At 44.4% G+C, this 23,679-nt stretch overlaps 1 protein-coding gene across 2 annotated transcripts in view; it reads right to left on the reverse strand.

Annotated features, from left to right (window-relative positions):
- The window catches only part of Gpatch1 (G patch domain containing 1), a 48,949-nt gene that overhangs the window by 4,080 nt on the left and 21,190 nt on the right, over positions 1-23,679 (reverse strand). Inside the window, exons 10-19 of one of the 2 annotated variants that reach the window (NM_001106246.1) lie at positions 21,402-21,606; positions 20,178-20,474; positions 18,654-18,832; positions 16,742-16,869; positions 14,991-15,127; positions 14,514-14,677; positions 9,675-9,888; positions 7,339-7,446; positions 6,556-6,653; positions 4,303-4,451 (exon numbers count right to left, since the gene is read on the reverse strand). In NM_001106246.1, coding sequence (NP_001099716.1) covers positions 4,303-4,451; positions 6,556-6,653; positions 7,339-7,446; positions 9,675-9,888; positions 14,514-14,677; positions 14,991-15,127; positions 16,742-16,869; positions 18,654-18,832; positions 20,178-20,474; positions 21,402-21,606 — 1,679 coding nt within the window. Of the gene's footprint in view, positions 1-4,298; positions 4,452-6,555; positions 6,654-7,338; positions 7,447-9,674; positions 9,889-14,513; positions 14,678-14,990; positions 15,128-16,741; positions 16,870-18,653; positions 18,833-20,177; positions 20,475-21,401; positions 21,607-23,679 lie in introns of those variants that run through there. The other variant, XM_063283709.1, reaches the window with a different exon arrangement.

Consider the following 23,679-nt stretch of genomic DNA (forward strand, 5'->3'; position numbering starts at 1 on the left):
TGGATCTAAGGTTATTGTGTTATGTGTTCTTTTATGTGACAGTTTGAGTTTGTGAAAGTGTGCGGCAACTGGAGACACCAGGCCACTGCTGAGGAGTTGGGATGTGTTTCTGCCACATGAGATATCTAGCAGATATCTTGGGGCACTGAGGTGCTGGACCTAGTGGGGATAAAAGACAACCGTACTTTTTAAATTTTTTATATTTTTACAACAACAGATGGCAAACCAACCTTATGGGCAAGAATCCACTAGTAATCCTAAGAATTGAGAGACAGTTTTTATTTTCTAAGAGGAGGCCAGCGCCATGTTGTCAAGTGATAGCTCAAGGGCAGGATTTAAGCAAAGAAACAGGGAAGTAGCCTAGGCTGGCAGGCTGTAGGTCCCCTGCTGTATGATAAGTAATAGCTGATCAGAGAGTTAGAGATTAAAAGCTGCTTTTTAAAGAAAGATGTTTAGAAAGTCTTTCAGGATACTCATATTCCTTCTAACGTGGGCTCCACGGGAATTTTGGGTTGAAATCCTAGTTAGACAAGCTACTTCTTTTTTTTTTTTTTTTGGTTCTTTTTTTTTTCGGAGCTGGGGACCGAACCCAGGGCCTTGCGCTTCCTAGGTAAGGGCTCTACCACTGAGCTAAATCCCCAGCCCCGACAAGCTACTTCTTAATGACAGGTATTATTAGAAGGTGATTGAGTTTGTTTTTAGAAACAAGAGAGTAAAGAGATTACCTGAGTCACGTGGGGATTTTCACCCACGGTTCAGAACTTAGATAGGGAAAAATTAGTCACTAACTCCAAGTAGAGAGTTGTGATAAATGTTTGTAACACCAGATGGAGTGAATACAGACATATATTATAGAAGCTTAAAGAATGCAGACATATATTATGGAAGCTTATATTATAGAAGGTTAAATAAAATTCTGTGGCTCCGGGTAGAGAGCTTAACAGATGGATACATTTTGGGTGAAAGTTCTAATTTTAAGTTGCTTATTGATATTGGAATTGATAGAAGGTATTTACAAGTTATTAAGGTTAAAGAAAAATCTGTGGCTCCAGGTAGAGAGCTTGACAAATGGATATATTTTGGGTGAAAATCCTGGTTTGATAAATTGCTTATTGGTATTAGAATTGATAGAAGGTGTTTAGTTTGTTTTATGAATTACCCTGCTAAAGGCCATATGGCTCGTTGATGCCAGCTAGCGAGGGGGTTACTTTTGATATTTACCACAACAGTTAGCTTGGATTCTCTTAACGTGGGCTCCATGGGAATTTGGGGTTCATTTCCTGATATCACAGAGTACAAAAGCCTATCAGGCTCATTGTTTAGCTTACTTCCTTTTGTAAAAATTGTTTAATCTTCATAGTGGGTGTGACTTTGGTTTTATGGTTATATTATTACTCTGGGAGAGAGTGCAAGATACGAGCTTTTCTGGTTTCAGACTAAGGAACACAGTATTTTGGGAGAAAGACTTTGTCTTTGTGTTTTTAAAAAGTGTGATTAGGCTCTGGAAACCTCACAGAGTCATACTGATCAGATTTGATAGAGGGAGACCACCTGACAAATTAGATTCAAGAGACTCAAACAAAAAAATACCTCGATTCTAAACTTTCATCTTGAGAGTTGTATTTTACAGAACTTGCCTGCCTACTTGGATTCCTGGTCTCAAGGACTTTTCAGCTGGGTCCAGTCAGGACACATTGGCTACAGCATTTGCTTCATTCTTCCTACCCCCTACCCCCAAGGATATCTCAACACCCATGTACAGCTTGAAGAAGTTATGGAGAAGTTGTCGCCCCAATTCCCTGGACTTTTGGGGTGCTAAAAGTGGTTATTCTAAAGTTGTTTTTATGAGGAATTTAAAATTGGTTATAGGGGTTGGGGATTTAGCTCAGTGGTAGTTCACTCCCCAGCTCCGAAAAAAAGAAAAAAAAATTGGTTGTAATTTAACAGGGAGGAATCAGCTAGATTGAGTTATACAGTCATAATCTCATTTGGTAACTAATCTAAAATTATATCTTTGCTTTGGTATAGAATTTATTTGTCAAAAAAGTTTAAAAGTACAAGGTTTAGAGCCAGTCCTTCTATTGATGTCATTACAAACTTCTGAGTTGATTATATATGTGAGTTAAGGGCCAAATAGCAAATTCATGGCTCTGACTTTGTGAGAGTACTTTCAAGATAATATTAAGATTTAAAGACAACAGTCCAGATTGTCTTATATAGATAGATGGTTTTCAAAAACATCAGAAATCCACAAAATTTGAGATTTAAAGTTATTTATCTTTTATTGAGATATACCTGCTCCTAACAGTTCCCCTTTGGCGGATTTAAGGAAGAATTTGAACATCTCTACCTCCAGATGAGGCAATACTTTGTGGCTAGGCAGTCACTGGACAAAACTGCCTGCTTCATCTGCAGACTGATACTGTCCAGAAAAGGACAAATTATGCAGAAGAGTTGACTGATAAGCTCTGCCCAGACAGGGTGATCAGTCCTTCAAAAATCTGCATTTCAAGAGTCTGTCAATAGATATTGGGCCAGAAGGCTGAAGACGAGCTCACATGTTGCTAACAGGTGACTGTGTGGAGATTTGTCTCTACAACCTCTCAGTTCTGCAAGCCATGTTAGGCTTCCTATGTGTATAGATATTTGGTCATTCTCAGATTTCTGATGGGGTTGAAGACTGATTATAGTTTTATAGCCTATCAGGCTGTTTAACTCTGGAAATACATATTTTATTGGATAGTTATCAGATAGTATATAAGCTAGCCAAGATATAATATAGATTTTAAGCCTTTTTTAAGCTGGAATGGATAACTAAATGTTCTGTTTAACTGATATAGCAATGAACTGGGTATCATATATTTATAAATTGTAGAATGGTAATAATTGTACTCAATTTATATATAAGTGAAAAGGTCTCTTAACTGGACAAAAAGGGGGAAATGTTGTGGTTTGCCCTGGAGTTATCTGTATTTTGATGCTAATTCCACTGCCCCAAGTACAACTGCCCAGTCACATACTCAGGACTCAGGTGACTTCACCAGAACCTTCTCCCCATTGAATTTGTAAAATACAGGGGCAGGTACAGGATAGAAGGAAGCCTGTCATGGGAGGAGAAGGAAGGATGGGCGGGAGAGAAGTTTGAAGAAAGAGAAGGAGACTAGAACAGAAAGGAGGAAGAGACAGGAGGGACAGGGAGAGAAGCGGTGGCAGGACACTATGGCAGGTGACGTTAAGATTCCACACTGTAGGGGTTGGGGATTTGGCTCAATGGTAGAGCGCTTGCCTAGGAAGCGCAAGGTCCTGGGTTCGGTCCCCAGCTCTGAAAAAAAAAAAAAAAGATTCCACACTGTACCTTTATAGGTTGTTACAAATGTTCTTAAGGGATGGATGTGTATTGGGCTTTGTAGGTTTAGGTGGGCAATTACATCTTATCAACTGGGCCAAAGGTTATTGTATTGTGTTCTTTCATGTGTAGATTTAAGTGTAATGGAGTGTGGGGCCGCTGGTCTGGGTCACCTCGGAGTTGGGATGTGTGTTTCTGGCATGAAAAGCTGTCTTGGGAGTAGATAGGTAGAGATTGCTGCCAGGCTCAGAGAGAGGCCTTCAGCAGTGTGATAGGGGATGGTGCAGAGTCTCTGAGACGCTTTGGTGATTGAGAACTAAGATATCCAGCAGACATCTTGGGGCACTGTGGTGCTGAACCTAGTGAGGTAAAAGACAGCCATGCTTTTTTAAATTTTTTATATTTTTACAACAACACAGATTGCCAAAATTAGTATGATGCCAAGAAGAGCAATTCAGTTAGAAGCCAAAAGAAGGCAGTTTGAGTCAGTCAGCTTGGAGAGGAGGTTGGGTCAGAACAGCTAAGTTGAACCAGCCAGCCAGAGTTCAGAAAGAAATAGAGTAAGCTTATTCAACAGTAAGCCTCTGATATAACAATTACATCTGGTAAATAAAAGTTACAGTTACATATGTCTCTGTGTGTGTGTGTGTGTGTGTGTGTGTGTGTGTCTGTACAGAAGTCTTAAAAGTTAAAAGTTAATAGGAGACTGATTGAGGAGGTTAATATGGAAAGGGGAGCTCTTTCTGCTGGGTCTGAAGTTTTCTATTTCTATTCCAACCCCACTTTGGGTTTTTGAGACGCAATATCATACCATGTGGCCCATATTGTCCTCAAACTTGAGATCCTTCTGCCTCAGCCTCCAAAGAGCTAGGGTAAGAGGTGAGTGCCACCTCCCCACAGCTCCTGGGGGATAGCTCTGCCAGGCTCCCTCCCACCTCCCCATCCCCAGGGCTTACCTTCGAAGCAGCTCCTGCGGGGACAGCTCTGTGGACCCTCCTGCATCACTCCCACTGTCACTGCTATCTGTACTCTCAGAACTGCTATTTTTTTCTGATTTCTTATTCTTTTGCTTACTTTTGTGTTTGTGTTTCTTATGTTTCTTTTTCTAGGAAAAAAGGAAATAGAAATGAAGGTTAGGAAGCGAGAGAGAAACAATAGATGCTTTCCTTGCTGACTCGATGGAATGGAGCTGAACAAGGGCTGGGGAGTAGCTCAGATAGTAAGGTTCTTGCTGACCAAGTTCCATATGTAAAAAGCAGGTGTGTGTGTATTGCTCCATCCCAGCAGCAACAAGCTACAGGTTCAAAAAATAAGGTGGAGGTGCCGGGCGTGGTAGCATGTACTACAGCACTCAGGACACAGAGGCAAGTGGATCTCTGTGAGTTCAAGGACACCTGGCCTACAGAGTGAATTCTAGGATAGCCAGGGCAATACTGAGAGACTCTGTCTCAAGAAAACAAAAACCTGGAAAAAAAAAACACAAAAAGGTGAATGATTTAATATGATGCTTGACCTATATATACACAATTGAACACACACACACACACTTCTAACCCAGGAGCACGAGGTATAACTTATTGGTAGAGCACCTGCCTAGAACCTCCCAGTGAGGGTCTGGGGGTGTGGTTCAGTGGTAGAACCCCTGCCTAGAATCCCTCAGTGAGGGTCTGGGGGCGTGGCTCAGTGGTAGAGTCCCTGCCTAGAATCCCCCAGTGAGGGGCTGGGGGTGTGGCTCAGTGGTAGAGCACCTACCTAGAATCCCCAGTGAAGGGCTGGAGGTGTGGCTCAGTGGTAGAGCCACTGCCTAGAATCCCCCAGGGAGGGGCTGAGGGCATGGTTCAGTGGTAGAGCCCCTGCCTAGAATCCCTCAGTGAGGGGGCTGGGGGTGTGGCTCAGTGGTAGAGCCCCTGCCAAGAATCCCCCAGTGAGAGGCTGGGGGTGTGGCTCAGTGATAGAGCCCCTGCCTAGAATCCCTCAGTGAGGGGCTGAGGGTGTGGCTCAGTGGTAGAGCTCCTGCCTAGAATCGCCCAGTGAGGGGCTGGGGGCGTGGCTCAGTGGCACAGCACCTGCCTAGAATCCTCTAGTGAAGTGTTGGCAGATTACTCAGCAGTAAAATACTTGGAATTTGCCTGAGAAAGGCTGGGAAACTACAAAGTTAGAACTTTGTCACATATAATAACCTGGGCTGAAAAGAAAGATTAAAAAATACCTACACCAAGCATGTATTTGGATGCTAGAGCTGTTAAGAAACAATTTTTTTCTTTTAAAACTTAAAAAATAAAATATGATTCTCCTTTAAAGTATGCTTTGCCCTAATGGTGATACCCAGAGCTAACAGCTGTGACACATTAAACCATATACATGCTGGTATCCCCAACATGTCAACAACAAAGGGCTACACAGATGATGGCAGGACCTCATGGTGACTCTCAGCCCCTATCCTCCTAGGAATCTGACTTGTCCAGGCAGAGGGGAGAGAGTGGCAGTGGCAGTGGGCTGCTGATGCGCAGGAATAAGAACACACCGGTCTGCTTTTCCAACACTGGCTGTGCATCCTTCCGCGGCTTCTTACTGACTCCGATCCTAGCCAGGCAGGGACGCATAGGCACTGCCACTAACTACGGCCAGACCGCAGGCTAGAAGCCATAAAGAACACATGGATGACAAGAAAAGTCACCTACTGTGGGAGTCTTTGTCTCAGGCTTCTTTCCCTAAGGTCTATGGGAGTACTGAGGTGGATGTGGACGGTTTTATTATTTAATGTCTAATGTTTAGTTTAAGGTACCTCAGATCCTTTACGGCTTTTCTTTATATTTACGTGTATGGGTGTTCTGCCTGTGTGTGACTTGTGCACAGTGCCTGTGGAAGCCAGAAGTGGGCGTCAGATCTCCTGGAGCTGGAGGTGTAGACAGCTGTAAGCCAGGTGACAGAAACCAAGGCTGCCAGGGTGCTTAACCACTGAGCCACTCATGCAGAGAATTACAGGTATGTGTCACCATGCCTGATTGGACACAAATTTTTTTTCTTTTTTCTTTTCTATCTTTCTTTCCATCTTTGCTCTCTAAAAGAAAGCAAAGGGAGCTGGCAGTGGACGTGACAATTCTATCAAGCCACTGAGGGGCCATGTCCAGCTTCCCAGCCAGGAGCACCTCTCACTGGGGCTTCTCAGGACGTCCCCACACTTCTCTACACTAGAGGGAGACACTCACCTTCTCTCTCTTCCTTCTGTGTTCCTTCTTGCTCCTGTGTCTTTCTTTGCTTTTCTTGGGTTTCTCTTTGTGAGGTATCTCGAGTTTCTGTCGAACGTCTGGGGAGGAAGGTGTGATAAATGCTTTGAGCAGCAGGGAGAAAGGAAGACTATCCATTCAGGGAGTCCTGCCACTCTAACCTTACTGACAGTCTGATATCTCAAAATGTCACCTCCCCAAAGCTTCTCCTAATGCTACCTCTTGTAAATCCAATCCCGTAAGTAACCCATACACCAAGTTACTGTTCGCTACTTTATGGATGTCAGGGCATTCTGGAAAATAGGCACAAATAAGCCAGAGTACTTTAGCCACTAACACCAACCTGGAACCAAAGATCCATGAGCCAAAGCTGAGGGAGACGGGCTTGCTGGATTCTCTAAAAGTTGAGCTAAGCGGCCAAGCCAGCACAGGTGGAATACTGCAGGAAGCAGCATGGTGGGCAACAGCATCACATGCACTTATCTGACTGGGCCATGTCATATTTGTTACCCTGGCTTTCAAAGCCACAGCCAAAACCAGGCTAAATACCTTCATGGGGAACATTCATATACAGCCCCTGAACAGAAGCGTGGCTAAAGACGCTGGGGAAGAGGGGTAGCCTGTGCCTATAGCCAAAGGAACTGACTGCAATCAGAAACACTGTGAACACTCAATGGCGAGGAATCTGGTAGATGGGTGGGAGGGACATTTGATGGGCTGTTCCTTTGCAGGAATGGCACATGTGGATGTGTGCACTGGACTCACTGGGGCAGAAGACAGGAGGCAGCCGAGGCCCGAACTCTTCCCGTTCATCGATCTGTACCTTTTGGATGGGGAAGGGGGTTGCAGGCTCACCAGGCTCCTGCTCAGCAGCTGAAAAACACCCAAGTATTAATTCCATTCATCTGCCCGGTGCTAATGCACTTAAGTCTTGGTGTCTTTTACCACTGAATAGTACACTTCCTTCAGTCTGCTGAAGCAGCCCATGCAGAGCACACGGTGGAGGACATGGTGGAGGCCACCTCTGCCTGAGGACACTGGGGTGGGAGGTCAGCTACATTAGGCCACACAGAACCAAGTGCATGGCAGGTTGTCAACAGGAGGCCACCATAGACAGCCAGTCAGAGGCCTGCACTCCAAATTATTTGAATGGAAGCTGAGGAGCTCACTGGAAGAAGGCCCATAGGAGAAGATACAAGCTACCAACAGGGAGAGAGACTGTGGCCTACCCCAAAACCTCACTCAAAATATGCTATCATCAGAAGAAATAGTGAAAATAAAGGATTCTGTACACAGTAAACCATCCCCTCCAAAAAGACAGACAGACTACTCCACTGTCAGACAGAACAAGCATAAGATACAAAGTCTGCATCAGGAGTATTCATAGTGGTCCTTTCTACCTGCTTTCTACTTCATTTTTGAGACAATCTTATGTAGCCCAGGTTAACCTCCAACTCACAATATAGCTGAGGATGGCCTACACCTCTTGAGTCTGCTGTCCATACACTAGTTCTGGGCCATGTACAGTTTATGCAGTGCTTGGGATTGAACTCAGGTCCTCTACATGGGAGGCAGGCACTCTACACTGAGCTATATTGCCAACCCAATACTTTTTAACTTTTTTTTTTTTTAAAACAGAGGCTCACTATTGGCTGTCCTGGAACTCACTATGTAGACAAAGCTGTCCTTGAACTCACAGAGATCCATCTGCCACTGGCTCTCCCAAGTGCTAGAATTTAAGGCATGTACCACTATGCCCAGCCTACTTTTAAACTTCAAGTATACATGACTTTATAATTTAAAAAAAAAAAATAACGGTTTTATCCACAGGAGAAAAAACAAAGAACTGATTCTGTAATCATCTAAAATAAATACTGTATCATATCCCTGTGTGGGACCCTTCAGGATTTATACTCAGGTCTACCACAGACAGACGTGGGGGCAGACACTGCCAGTAATGCAAATGGAACCTGTTCACAGCTCCAGCATCCACAAGTTCTCTGTTTTGTCTGAAATGCTCAAGGTGGTGCCCGGAACAAGCTGGCCAGTCTTCTGGGCAAGTGTGGAGGCAGGATGACAGCAGCGTTTCTTACTAGGTCAGTATGCCAGGCCATGCCTGCTGGGGCCGACCGGAGGACCAGAGCGGCCCCTCTCCCGCACAGTGGAACCTGAACATTCTTCCCAAATGCATTCCCAGAACCCTGACACTCCCTCAGCAACCAGGTGAAGAAAGAAAGAATTTGCCAACTAGATACTGAACTCTATCCCAACCCTTAAAAAAAAGAAATTTAAAGAAAATTTGTACTTTTTCAATTCTTAACTAGACTAAGTTGGGAAATCAATATTGTCAAACACACTATCTTTAAAATTTACAACAGAGATTTAAACTAGATTTAAAAAGATCCAACACTTGAGACTCTACTCACACAAATTAAAATATAGTGATAAAAGGCCTGAGAGGTGATACAGGCCCTAAAATGCTTGCCACATATGCGCGAGGACCCAAGTTTGAGCCCAGAACCCAGTAAAAAGCCGAGTGTGATGGCATGCACATGGAGGTTCAGTGTGGGAGACGTGGGGCTCGGTGGCTTGTGAGCAGACTGCATAGACAAGCTGGGGAGCCCCAGGTACTGCTGAGTCTGCATCTCAAAAAGCAAAGGGGTTGTTTATGGAGGCACAACACTTAAGGCAGATCTCTGGACCCACTGTGCATGCATGCACACACATAATGAACATATTGACATACACACGCGCACACACACACACACACACACACACACACACACAAACATGTGTATATATATGTGTGTGCATATATATGTGTAAGTGTTTGTGTGTGTGTATGTATATGAACATGATGAGATACTATTAATTGTCAATTGTCCTAGTTGTAGGCTGCGAAGCCAAATATGGTGCCTGCCTGTAGTCCCAGGAGATGGAGGCTGGGAGGTAGGAAAAGGATCAGAGGTTACTGGCCAGCCTTAGGAAGATCGAAGTCAGACTGGGCTTCTCCCTGAGAGCCTGTCTCACCACAGACAAACTGACTGCCCTTCAACACTGTCAGTTCTCCCATAGCACCCAAGTCAGGGAGGTGGCCTTACCATGGATCAGAGAGGTCTCCCCGACAGCAGCCTCCTGGGAACCTTTAAGGCTGGCCTCCTCGGTGTGCTCTTGACTGTCCTCACTGTCGTCTTGCTCCTCCTCTGAAGATGAGGACTTTTCATCAGAGGAACTGGCAAAGATGGCCTTGAATAAATCCATGGAAGGACGGCTACCTTCCCTGTCCGGCTGTGCATCCACAGCTTTGTCTACAGTCTGCATTAACACAGAAACAAGAGTTGGGGTGAAAGGACTTGATGCTTTGAAATACATATGTACACATGCTTAAACAGTTAAGATTGGGCTTAGGGGGGTGAACAGATGGCTGAGTGGTTAAAAGTACTGGTTGTACCCCTTCATGATAAAAGTCCTAGAAAGAACGGAATTCAAGGCCCATACCTAAACATAGTAAAAGCCATACACAGCAAACCAGTAGCTAACATTAAACTAAATGGAGAGAAACTTGAAGCAATTCCACTAAAATCAGGGATTAGACAAGGCTGCACACTCTCTCCCTACTTATTCAATATAGTCCTCAAAGTCCTAGCCAGAGCAATCAGACAACAAAAGGAGATCAAAGGGATACAGATTGGAAAGGAAGAAGTCAAAATATCACTATTTGCAGATGACATGATAATATATTTAAGTGATCCAAAAGTTCCACCAGAGAACTACTAAAGCTGATAAACAACTTCAGCAAAGTGGCTGGGTATAATATTAACTCAAATAAATCAGTAGCCTTCCGCTACACAAAAGAGAAACAAGCTGAGAAAGAAATTAGGGAAACGACACCCTTCATAATAGACCCAAATAATATAAAGTACCTCGGTGTGACTTTAACCAAGCAAGTGAAAATATCTGTATGATAAGAACTTCAAGCCTCTGAAGAAAGAAATTGAAGACATCAGAAGATGGAAAGATCTCCCATGCTCATGGATTGGCAGGATTAATATAGTAAAAATGGCCATTTTTTCAAAAGCGATCTACAGACTCAATGAAATCCCCATCAAAATTCCAATCCAATTCTTCATAGAGTTAGACAGAACAATTTGCAAATTCATCTGGAATAACAAAAAACCCAGGATAGCTAAAACTATCCTCAACAATAAAAGGACTTCCGGGGGAATCACTATCCCTGAACTCAAGCAGTATTACAGAGCAATAGTGATAAAAACTGCATGGTATTGGTACAGAGACAGGCAGATAGACCAGTGGAATAGAACTGAAGACCCAGAAATGAACCGACACACCTATGGGCACTTGATTTTTGACAAAGGAGTCAAAACCATCCAATGGAAAAAAGATAGCATTTTCAGCAAATGGTGCTGGTTCAACTGGAGGTCAGCATGTAGAAGAATGCAGATCGATCCATTCTTATCACCCTGTAAAAGCTTAAGTTCAAGTGGATCAAGGACCTCCGCATCAAACCAGATACAATCAAACTAATAGAAGAAAAAGTGGGGAAGAATCTCGAACACATGGGCACTGGAGAAATTTTCCTGAACAAAATACCAATGTCTTATGCTCTAAAATCAAGAATCGACAAACGGGATCTCATAAAACTACAAAGTTTCTGTAAGGCAAAGGACACTGTTGTTAGATCAAAGCAGGAAAAGATCTTTACCAATCCTACAACTGATAGAGGGCTTATATCCAAAATATACAAAGAACTCACGAAGTTAGACTGCAGGGAGAAAAATAACCCTATTAAAAAATGGGGTTCAGGGCTGGAGAGATGGCTCAGTGGTTAAGAGCACCCGACTGCTCTTCCAGAGGTCATGAGTTCAATTCCCAGCAACCACATGGTGGCTCACAACTATCTGTAAAGAGATTCCCTCTTCTGGTGTATCTGAAGACAGCTACAGTGTACTTATATATAATAAATGAATAAATCTTTTAAAAAAAATGGGGTTCAGGGCTGGAGAGATGGCTCAGCGGTTAAGAGCACCCGACTACTCTTCCAGAGGTCCTGAGTTCAATTCCCAGCAACCACATGGTGGCTCACAACCATCTGTAAAGAGATCCGATGCCTTCTTCTGGTGTATCTGAAGACAGCTACAGTGTACTTATATATAATAAATGAATAAATAAATCTTTTAAAAAAAGATTTATTAAAAAAAATGGGGTTCAGAGCTAAACAAAGAATTCACAGCTGAGGAATGTCCAATGGCTGAGAAGCACCTAAAGAAATGTTCAACATCTTTAGTCATAAGGGAAATGCAAATCAAAACAACCCTGAGATTTCACCTCACACCAGTCAGAATGCCTAAGATCAAAAACTCCAGTGACAGCATATGCTGGCGAGAATGTGGAGAAAGAGGAACACTCCTCCATTGTTGGTGGGTATTACAACCATTCTGGAAATCAGTCTGAATGTTCCTCAGAAAATTGGACATTGCACTACCTGAGGACCCAGTCATACCTCTCTTGGGCATATACCCAAAAGATGCTCCAACATATAACAAAGACACGTGCTCCACTATGTTCATAGCAGCCTTATTTATAATAGCCAGAAGCTGGAAAGAACCCAGATGCCCTTCAACAGAGGAATGGATACAGATTATGTGGTACATCTACACAATGGAATACTATTCAGCTATCAAAAACAATGACTTTATGAAATTCATAGGCAAATGGATGGAACTGGAAAATACCATCCTGAGTGAAGTAAACTATCACAGAAAAATACACATGGTATGCACTCATTGATAAGTGGCTACTAGCCCAAATGCTCGAATTACCCTAGATGCACAGAACACATGAAACTCAAGAAGGATGACCAAAATGTGGATGCTTCACTCCTTCTTTAAAAGGGGAACAAGAATACCCTTGGGAGGGAATAGGGAGGCAAAGTTTAGAACAGAGGCTGAGGGATCGCCCATTCAGAGCCTGCCTCACATGTGGCCCATACATATACAGCCACTAAACTAAATAAAGTGGATGACGAAATGAAGTGCAGGCCGACAGGAACCGGATGTAGATCTCTCCTGAGAGACACAGCCAGACTACGGCAAATACATAGGTGAATGCCAGCCGCTGAACTGAGAACGGGACCTCCATTGAAGGAATCAGAGACTGAAAGAGATGAAGGGGCTTGAGACCCCATATGACCAACAATGCCAACCAACCGGAGCTTCCAGGGACTAAGCCACTACCCAAAGACTATACATGAACTGACCCTGGGCTCCAACCTCATAGGTAGCAATGAACAGCCTAGTAAGAGCACCCATGATAGGGGAAGCCCTTGGTCCACTATCAGGAGTCACGCCCACTATCAGGAGAGACTACCAGGGTCTCTCTATATAGCCCCTGGATGGCCTGGAATTCCCTATACTAGGTCAGGCTGGTCTCGAACTCACAGAGAATCCACCTGCCTCTGCCCACTGAGTACTGGGATTAAAGGTGTGAAACACCACACTTGGCTTCTTGCTTCTTTTTTTTTTTTTTTTTTTTTTTTTTTTCGGAGCTGGGGATCGAATCCAGGGCCTTGTGCTTGCTAGGCAAGCACTCTACCACTGAGCTAAATCCCCAACCCCCCCCCCCCTTTTTTTTTTTTTTGGTTCTTTTTTTCAGAGCTGGGGATCGAACCCAGGGCCTTGCGCTTCCTAGGCAAGCGCTCTACCACTGAGCTAAATCCCCAACCCCGGCTTCTTGCTTCTTTAAGTAGTCATTATAACTATGCTCCAAGAATAAGGTCAAATAAAAAGATTTCATTTAAAGTCTTTGCAAAGAAATAAAGGGAGATGTATATTTCAGAGGTGGAAAATATAAGAAACAAAAGATTTGGACTCATCATTGAGCTGCCTATGGAGGTATGTACTTATGGTCTCATCCACAGGAAGCATGAGGCTGGGGAACTGTGGGATCCTGGGAGCTGGGCCAATACTCCCAATCAAACAAACCTCATTGTCTGTATTCACAAGAAGAATGAAATAGCACAGGAAAGAGTCTATTAACTTGAAAACAGTTCAATAAAAATGCACCACTTTGAACAAAGGAGAGAAAAAGAGGGAGATTAACAAAAATAAACAGAAACCTGTGGGATATTAACAAAAGGTCTTAATGATTCTGTCAGAGAGGCCAGGACCACCACGGTTTGACTGTGAAATGTTCCCTACAGGTGTTCAATGCTAGCATGTGCAAGGCCCTGTGGTATTTATTTGATCCTAGCATGTGCAAGGCCCTGTAGTATTTGATCCTAGCATGTGCAAGGCCCTGTGGTATTTGATCCTTCCAAATGGTGGAAGGAGAGAACCCATTCTCATAGGTCATCCTCTGACTACATGTGTGTAAAAGCCAAGGATACAAGGTAAGAGAACCCAGGGGATCTCTGCACAAAAGGGAACACTTGCATCTAGAAGGGAACATTATCCATGTTCTGTGAATACAGTGGGCTGGGTTCCAATGCTTTACACTAAGTGAGAGCTGCTCTAGACACCGTGTGTAGACTTTTCTCATATACAGCTACAGCTGTATTGTGGGTCTGTCTAATGGGCACCAGCCAGGTAGAACCCATGGGCCAAATCTACCTGCTGTTGGTTTCCATAAGTAAAGATGTTCTGGAAAAATGTGTCCTCTGTTATTCACACCCAAGCCTATGGTGTCCCACGTACTCACTGCACACCGCAGGAGCAGCAGAAGCTATCATTTGCTCATACAAGCACCCACACTCACATGGGCACACACACTTGTATATGCACATGCACACACATGTGCACACACACACACACACACACACACACACACACACACACACACACACGTGGGCACCCACCCACTACTGAATAGAGAACACATCACACAGAGATGGGCCTGGGCCACAGACAGCAGCACCCGCATACCATGTCTGGGTGTGGCTCAGAGGCCTGTTCCTCTTTGCTTCCTAAGGCACTGGATTCTTGTTTTGAAGGTCCAACTTTTGATCTAGCCTGACTTAAAAACTCGCTAATGGAATCCTCTTTCTTCTCCTGTTTGGATGTGTCCCATCGGGATGGTTTCCTGGATTCTGAAAGGCAGGAACCCAACAGAACACTGGAATTAGTGAACAGAAGGCAAATTCAAGATTGACCTTTCATTTGCTCAGAACCTAGGTCTACCTTGGATGGGACCAGGCACACCATACAAAGTACTGGGGTAAGGCAGGTGCAGACAGACCTAAGCCCAAAGATTAAACTCCCAGTGCTGCTGTGCAGGTACAAGCAGTTGTTATCAAAGAAAGTCTACATTGTGCTCACGCTGGCCCACTCCTTATTCCACCTTCCAGACAGTGAGGGATTGAGACCTGGGTCAGTACCTAGGTCCCAGGGAGTTCTACTCACTGTCTGGACCCCGTTGCTGCGGGGCTTTTTCACTGGGTACTGGAGCTGTGGGCAGAGAGGCAGGCTCTGAGAGCGTCAGGAAGTTGAAGACTGAGTATTTATCCCTCTTCACTCTGGGTAAGCCAACTAAAGTCGAGCTGGGGTAGCGGGAAAAGAGGAAAACAGATGGTGTTTTAAGAACAACAGCTAGGATTAAGCCCACGTACTATGAGACTTGCTTTCTCACATCAGCTCTCCAGTGAAGGCTCAAGACATTTCTACTTCTCAGAGCAGTTCAGGAAGGCAGAACACCTGACCTCAGAACTCTTGAGTTACTTCTATTAGAGTATTGACTGATAAGCATGGGGGTGCATGCCTTTAATCCCAGCAAACACAAGATAGAGGCAAATGGATTTCTGAGAGTTCAAGGCCAGCATGGTCTATACAGAGACTGGTATTTGATCCTAGCATGAGCAAGGCCTGGTGTTTGATCTTACTGTGTGCAAGGTCCTGTGTTTGATCTTACTGTGTGCAAGGTCCTGTGTTTGATCTTACTGTGTGCAAGGCCCTGTGTTTGATCCTAGCATGTGTAAGGCCCTGTGTTTGATCCTAGCATGTGCAAGGCCCTGTGTTTGATCTTACTGTGTGCAAGGTCCTGTGTTTGATCCTAGTATGTGCAAGGCCCTGTGTTTGATCCTAGCGTGTGCAAGGCCCTGTGTTTGATCCTAGCATGTGCAAAGGTCTGTGTTTGATCCTAGTATGTGCAAAGGCCCTGTGGTGTTTGATCCTAATATATGCAAGACCCTATAGTATTTGATCTTAGCATGTTCCCAAACACACATGAAGGGAATAGAAACACAAATAACATGTTTTATTGTTATCTGACATAGGATCTCTCCAGTATGTATCCCTAGCTGTCCTGGAATTCCCTCTGTAGACCAGGCTGGCCTCAGACTCCCAGAGATCTTCTTGCCTCTGTCTGGAAAGTGCTAGGATCAAAGGCGGGCACCACCATATCCAGCTGTAAGTAACATGTTTAAAATAAAATGTATGAGCAGCATTATATGGGTGCCACGCAAAGTCATTAAAACATGGTATAAAGTTTACCTGTATTTATATGTTGGCAATGAATTAAGAGGTTGCAATATGGTTTAAATACATGTGGCAACACAGACCCATGCATGCAATCACATTAATCACAATAAAGGGGGTAGGGATGGCTAGAGAGATGGCTCAGCAGTTAAGAGTGCTTACTATTCTTCCAAAGGATGGGTTGGGTTCCCAGCACCCATGTCATGTGGCTCACAACCACCTGTTACTGCAACCCCAAGGGACCTTATGTCCTCTGTTGTCCCCCTTGAGTTCTCATATATGCACACAGCTACATACACATGAACAAAAATACAAATAAATAAACAAACAGAAGTTAAAGTAAATGTGCAAACTGGCAGCCCCCAATAGAAGTTAAGTTTCTCTTGAAAAGGGAGACTGCAAGAGCATAATATGAACACTAAGGGGGCTGGAAAAATGGCTCAGTGCTTAAGAGCACTTGTTGCTCTCACACAGGACCCAGGTTCAGTTCCCAGCACCCATGCGGTAGTTGGTGGTTGTAACTCCAGTTCTGATACCCTCTTCTAAGACCTAAGGGTAGCAGGTAAACATGTAGTACAAAGACACACGTGCAGGCAGAAACACATAAAATAAATCTCACCATTTTTTTCCTTAAATGAGCTTTCATGGAGTGGGTGGAAAGACAGGCTACCCCAACTTACCCCGGATACGGGTCAGGGACGTTAAACCTCTTACACAGAAGCTTGTCAGGGTGCCATTCAAACGTATCTCGAGTGAGCTTCCCAAACATCTTCATCTTCACAGCTGACTGCTTGTCACTGAGGTCATTCTAGGAAGAGACAGTCATTCTGTCTGATGCAGTCAGAGAACTGACCTCACTAGTCTTCCAGGTTAGAAATATCAAGCTTTAGGCTGGAGAGATGGCTCAGCAGTCGTGCTAGCACACTGCTCTTGCAGAGGACCCTGATTCTATGCCCCACAGCCAAGTGCAGCAGCTCACAATCGCCTGTCACTCCAGCTCCAGAGGACCCAAGCCTTCATCTGGACTCGATGGGCAACCACATACACATGCAAATACTCACATGTAGATGCACACATATATGACGCTTTTTGGGTTGTTTTTCTGTGATTTTCAAGACAGGTTTCGCTGTGTAGCCCTGGCTCTACAGGAACTTGCTCTATAGACCAGACTGGCCTTGAACTCAGAGATCCATCTGCCTCTGCCTTCTCAGTGCTGGGATTAAAAGCACTGAATGAAGACTATTTAAAAATCAATAAGAATAAATCTTAAAACTTTATGTCAGGAGACAAAGACAGGTGGGTCTCTATGAGTATGAAGCAGCCTTGCCTACGTAGCAAATTCTAAACTAGCCCAGCCTGAATACCAAGACCACATCTCAAAAAGAAAAAGGCCAGGGCTGGAGAGATCTCGCAAACGTTAAGAGCACTGGCTGCTCTTCCGAAGGTCTGATTCCCAGCACCAGGATGGCTCAGCCATCTCTAACTCTAGTTCCAGGGAATTTAACACTGTCTTTTGGCTTCTGAGGGTACCAGACAGGCATGTGGTACACAGAAATACATGAAGACAAAACACTGACACATATAAAATAAAAATAAATATGTATTTTTTTAAAGTGCTAAGCTTCATGTACTTTCATCACAAACAAACAAACAAACAAACAAACACTGGTCTTGAAAACAGTTTGGGTTGTTACACCGCTATATCTTGTAAGCTAAATATCAAAACTATTTCTGATTCAAAATATTTAGGTGCATGGAATTTTAACGTCAAAACCACTAAGAGGGGTTGCAGAGATGACTCAGTGGCAAGTGCTTGCCACCAAAGCCTAAAGGCCTGAGTTTATGTCCCCAGAACCTGCCTAAAGGCTGGTGCAAGAGCACGTGTCCAGAATCTCACTAGTGGGGAAGAGAAGACAGGCAGATCCCTGAAGCTCACTGGCTAGCCCACCTTGCTAAATCCACGAGCTCTGAGTTCAGTGAGAGACCCTGTCTCAAAAAAGCAGGGTCAAAGGGACTGGGGAGATGGCTTAGCGGTTAAGAGCACCAGCTGCTTGTCCAGAGGACTGGGTTCCAGCACCCATATGGCAGCTCACAGCTGTCTGTAACTCCTGTTCCAGGGGATCCAGTACCCTAACACAGACGTACAAAGCACCAATGAACATAAACAACAACAACCAAAACAGTAAGTTGAAGACTGATGGAGTGGGTCACACCTGCAGCCCTAGCATTGGGAATGCTGAGGTAGAAAGAACAGAGTTCCAGGACAGTTTACCTATATCAGAACAGTTTGCCTGTCTCAAAAGAAAACTATATAACAAAGTAAGTTACAGAATAATTGAGAAAGACATTCGATGTTGGTATCTGACTTCTAGATGCACACATACAGGTGCATGTACCTGAACACGGTACACACATCCACATAAATGCACAAACAAACAAACAAACAAAAATCTGACCAGAGCTTGGGAGTATGGCTTTATGGTTAGACCACGTACATACTAACACTGTGTGAAAGCCTGGGTTCAACTCAATTCCTACAACTGCAAAAACACAAAATGAAGTTCACCAGGTAGGCACATGATGGCGACAGACCTCTTGGTCTCGAGGAACTTCAACCTGATCTGAATCATCTTCCTCCTTGGCGTGAGTGAACCTGGAGGACAGGGTGGAGTTGGAGGACACGTAGAGCTGGGCTGCCCGAGCAAACTCTTCCCGCTCTCGGCTTCGCTCCCACTCGGTCATGTTGGGGTCCAGGCATCGCTCCAGAGCATCTGTGGGACAGTGAGAGCACTAGGTGGACACCACTGTTCTGTGTGTTTCCTCAGAGGCCAGATGTCCAGACCCCTGTACTTACGGAGGTGGGGGCACTGGGTGCTACCTCCAGAAAATAATACTCTTTCCTTCATAAGATGCTTTGTTTTTTTTCCCCAGATTTATTTTACTTTATAAATGTTTTGTGTGCAAGCATATTTGGACACCATGCATGTATGGCTGTTGGATCCCCTGGAACGATGGTTGTGAGCTGCTGTGTGGGTGCTGGCAATCAAATCTAGGTCCTCTGCAAGAGCAGCAAGTGTTCTTAACTGCTGACCCGTCTGTTCAGTCCCCAAGTCATCAAGATGCTCTTTATTAAATTCTACTTACAACATGGTATTAGAGAAGGTTCTGGAAGGCTGGTGCATGGCTAACCCTTAGACATAAGGGCATTGCTGGTGTATCCAGACATTGGTAAATCCAACCAATTACAGCCCTGTGCTAGGGAGGAGACTCTGCCCTTTTTCTGTGTGGCTGTCTTTTGCTACTTTGTTGGTTCTTTCTTCCACCATTTCCACCCCCTAACACTAGGTAGGAGAGAAAAGAATAGAGGGGAAAGGAAAGAGATCCCTGAATAAAGTTAGGAGTCAGAAAAGGAGCGACATTATCATTAAACTACTTCTTGCTGATTATAGGCTTCAAGCTCCCTGGGGAAAGTTTGATCTTCACCATCAGGATATCTAATTTCTTCTCCTTATTTCTCTTTTGTGCACAACTACTTAACAAACCATGACCAACAACAACCAACAAACCATCTGTCAGGGCCCTGGAATTTATACACCTTCTAAAAAGTCTATAGGATTTCAAACTTCACACAGTCGCAGAAACTGTCTGCAGCTGGCAAAATCACGCCCCTGCTAGAGCGTGAGGCAAATCATAGTCACCTGCTGTGGACGGTCTGAAGCAGCCCCATGTCCCACACCTGGGATTAAAATGAAAACACATCCCCATAATACTTTTCTGTTTTTCAAAGCAACTAAAACTCCAAAATTATCACTATTCTGCGATTTTTGTTTTGTTTTGTTTTGTTTTAGTTTTGAAACAAGGACTTGCTACATAGCCAAGGCAGGCCTCAAACTCTTCACCCCACTGCCTCAGCCACCCAGTGCTGGAATTATAGGCCTTAACTCTATTTCTGCTATGAATTTGCTTTTCAGAGTGAGGTTCTGAAACCTTTGTACTGTTTACACCAAGTGGCGCAAAACTAATGACAGATCAGTTTTAGGGGCTGCTTGACTTGCAGTCTGTGATGGAGGAGGGGATGCACAGAGAGGCTGCCAACCCTGCCAGGCCAGCACCCACCTTTCTGACCCTTCTTCATGTGTACTAAGAACTCTTCATATCGTCTCTGCTTTTCTGGATCTTTGGCAAAAGGCTTGAAGTTGCTGGCTCTGGTGGTGACTGTCCCACTGCCCAGGGCCAGATGCCATGAGCTGTGCCCAGGGTCTGGTGTGGAGGCCTGTGCTCTGCTGCTTGACGCACTCTGGGCCAGACTCCTGGCCTTGGCTTGGGCGGCTTTCAGGTCGGTTGCTTGCTTCACTTCTTTAATTCTTTCTTTGTCTTTTTGGGACAGAAACTCCAACACTGAAGTCGCTGACCCTAAATAAAAACAGTAACGAGAAATGACATTCAGACAGCTTTAACTATTTTGTACACACAGTCACCACTGAAAATGTACATAATCACAGACGAGTATTTATGTTACTGGTTTATCAATATCTATATGTCCTATGCACTGCATATTTACATAATCGACCACAGGTACAACTCTGATCTCACAACCACCTACAACTTCAGCCCTAGCGGATACAACAGCCTTTTCTGGCCTCACCAGCATGAATGTGCACGTACACACCCTTATACATGTAAATAAAAGGGGGGTGGGGTGACAGGGTTTCTCTGTGTGTCCCTGGCTTGTAGTCCTAGTCTCTCTGTAGTCCCAGAACTTGCTCTGTAGACCAAGCTGGCCTTAGACTCACAGAGATCCACCTACCTCTGCCTCTGCCTCCCAAGTGCTGGGATTAAAGGCCTGTGCCACCAATACTTGGCTAATACATTTTAATAAAACTTAAATAAAACTTTTTAAACAAAACAAATAAATGTGAGTGGCACAGTCCTGTGATCTCAGCACTTGTGTGTCAGAGGCTGCAGAACTGAGGGTTCAAAATCACCCTGAGCGGGGCTGGGGATTTAGCTCAGTGGTAGAGCGCTTACCTAGGAAGCGCAAGGCCCTGGGTTCGGTCCCCAGCTCCGAAAAAAAGAACCAAAAAAAAAAAAAAAAAATCACCCTGAGCTACACTGAGAATTTAAGGCCATCATGGGCTACATGAGACCTTTAAAAGGGAGGGGGAGGGGCAAAAGGACAACTTACCAAGTCATAATGAATAAGGTCTGTGTACACTATTATACGCTGTTTGTAGGACATGACACTGCTCCTAGGCTTCCCCATCAGTGGGAAGTCACAACTTCCTATCTGAGTAAGATTATGTTAAACACAGCAAGCCCAGTCTCCTCCGCCACACGTACCTTGAACAGGCATCTCTCCTAGCAGCTCCCCCCGCTTGGAGGCATTGAGTTGATGCCTACTGTGTGTGCCCATGTCTTGCCCTGCTTTCCCAGATGACTCCGATAACACCTGAAGTAAGTGAGCGTTCTTGGACGTTGCAGCGACCACAGGTCTGAAATAATGCACTGGTCGGTAGTCCCTGGGCAACTCGGGGGGTGGATAAATCTTAACAAAAAACAGACAAAATAAAAGTCAGGAAATCTGGGCAACAAGATCACAAAAACTTAAGAAAGAAAACCATGATTTATGCCCAGCCCCAGCTCACTTTCGAGGTGGAGAGTACCGGGATAGCACTGGCCTCTGAGGGAAACCAGAACCACTGTCCAAACAGCCTCGCACTGCTAACAACACCACTGCTAATATGTATGTTTCCCATGATGAGAGCACTAAATATGAGAAGACATAGCACCATGTCCTGCCCCACATGTGGACCCAGCCCACTGTAAGACTGAACAGTTACAGATGTTTGTTCAAGCCTTTGAAAAACAAACAAACAAACAAACTTGAAAGTAGGTAGTTTTAAAGTCCAAACTCTTTGTGCGGGCTATGGTTCACTTCCAAGTGAAACATCAGACCTTCATTTTTTTTTATTCATTTTTATTTTATTCGTGAATTGTGGATTGCTGTTTATATGCAGGTGAGGGCAGGCATAAGATAAGGCTAGAGCCTATGATTGGGCAGCGGAAAAAGAAGGAGGGCTGAGAGTTTTAGAGATGGGACAGACAGGCACACAGGGAGGACAGAAGGACAGAGAAGATGGAGGAAGAGGACAAACCAGAACCACATGGCCTTCAATAGCCACAGGTAGCTATGAATATCATCGAAGGGATAGAATAGTGTAGGACAATTTGTCCAGTCTAGGCGGGCAGCTTGTATCAATATCAATTGGCACTAAGTTCGTTGTGTGGGAGTTTTGTGAGTTGAGAATTTACTGATATAAATCTAACTGATAAATTACAAGCCTCTAGAATTTTGATTTCACTGGGTTACAGGGATTTGTGACAGCTAGCCATGGGGGGCAGATTAATGGGAATGAGAGTAGGTTTTTAGGCAAGTGAACCTTGAGAAGTTGGGCAGTCACCAGCATGGGAACCATGGAGGTGGGGAGACCACCGTGGCTAGAGAGTAGCCAGTAAGTGTTGGTTTTGTTTTTTAATTATTATACGCAACAGTGAATATGTATATCTGTTGTGTAAGTGTGTGTACACATGTGTGGAGGTACTCACAGAGGCCAGATGAGGATATGAACCCTTTAGGGCTGGAGTTACAGGTATTTGTGGGTACTGGGATCCAAACCCCACTCCTCAATTTTCAATATTAAGTAGCAAGTGCTCTTAATTACTAAGCCATCTCTCCAGTTCCTGCCCCAACTTTTTTTTTTAAAAAAAGAATTGTTTGTTTTATGTAGTGAGTACACTATAGCTGTCTTCAAACACAGCAGAAGAGGGCATCAGATCCCATTACAGATGATTGGGAGCCACCATGTGGTTGCTGGGAATTGAATTCAGGACCTCTGGAAGAGCAGTCAGTGCTCTTAACCACTGAGCCATCTCTCCAGCCCCATAACTTCTTAATTCAAAGTATTTTTTAATTCAGACCCTAAGTAGAGCTGAGGAATGAGGCTCAGTAACAATATTTGCAGAATAGTAACAAGACCCTGGGATTAAATCTTAGCCGCCGCCGCCACCGCCACCGCCACCACCACTACCACCACCACCACCACCACCACAACAACAAAGTAACAAAGACAGGCTAGGGTGTAGCTGAGGGGTAAAGTGTGTGCCTAACATACATGAGGTCTTAGGTCAAACCTCAGCAGGAGAGAGGGAGTGGAGGAAAGGCTGACAGCATGGACATTTACACCTATCTGTGAAATTTCTGGATTTCAAACTCTGAAGACATTAATGACAGCAGAATAGAAAAGTTAGAGGGAAGTTTTGCTTCTTTGTTTCTTTGGGGGCTGATGGACCTCCCACACACTGAACACTCTGTAACTGAGCTACATGCCCAGCCTAAGCATTAGACTTCTTTTGGAAACAGAATTGCACTGGGTAGCTCTAGCGGTCCTGAAACTCAGATCTGGAGACCAGGCTGGCTTCTCCCTTTGGGGATCCACCCAACTCTGCTCCTTGAGTGCTGGCATTAAAGGCTGCATCATGTACCCAACCATTAGATATTTTAAGTAACTACTGAAGGGTTCCCTTGCTCTTAGTTTAACAAGCATAGATTAACCATTGC

Source organism: Rattus norvegicus, chromosome 1 (genome assembly GCF_036323735.1).
Source record: "Rattus norvegicus strain BN/NHsdMcwi chromosome 1, GRCr8, whole genome shotgun sequence".
In the NCBI taxonomy this organism is placed as follows: Eukaryota; Metazoa; Chordata; class Mammalia; order Rodentia; family Muridae; genus Rattus; species Rattus norvegicus.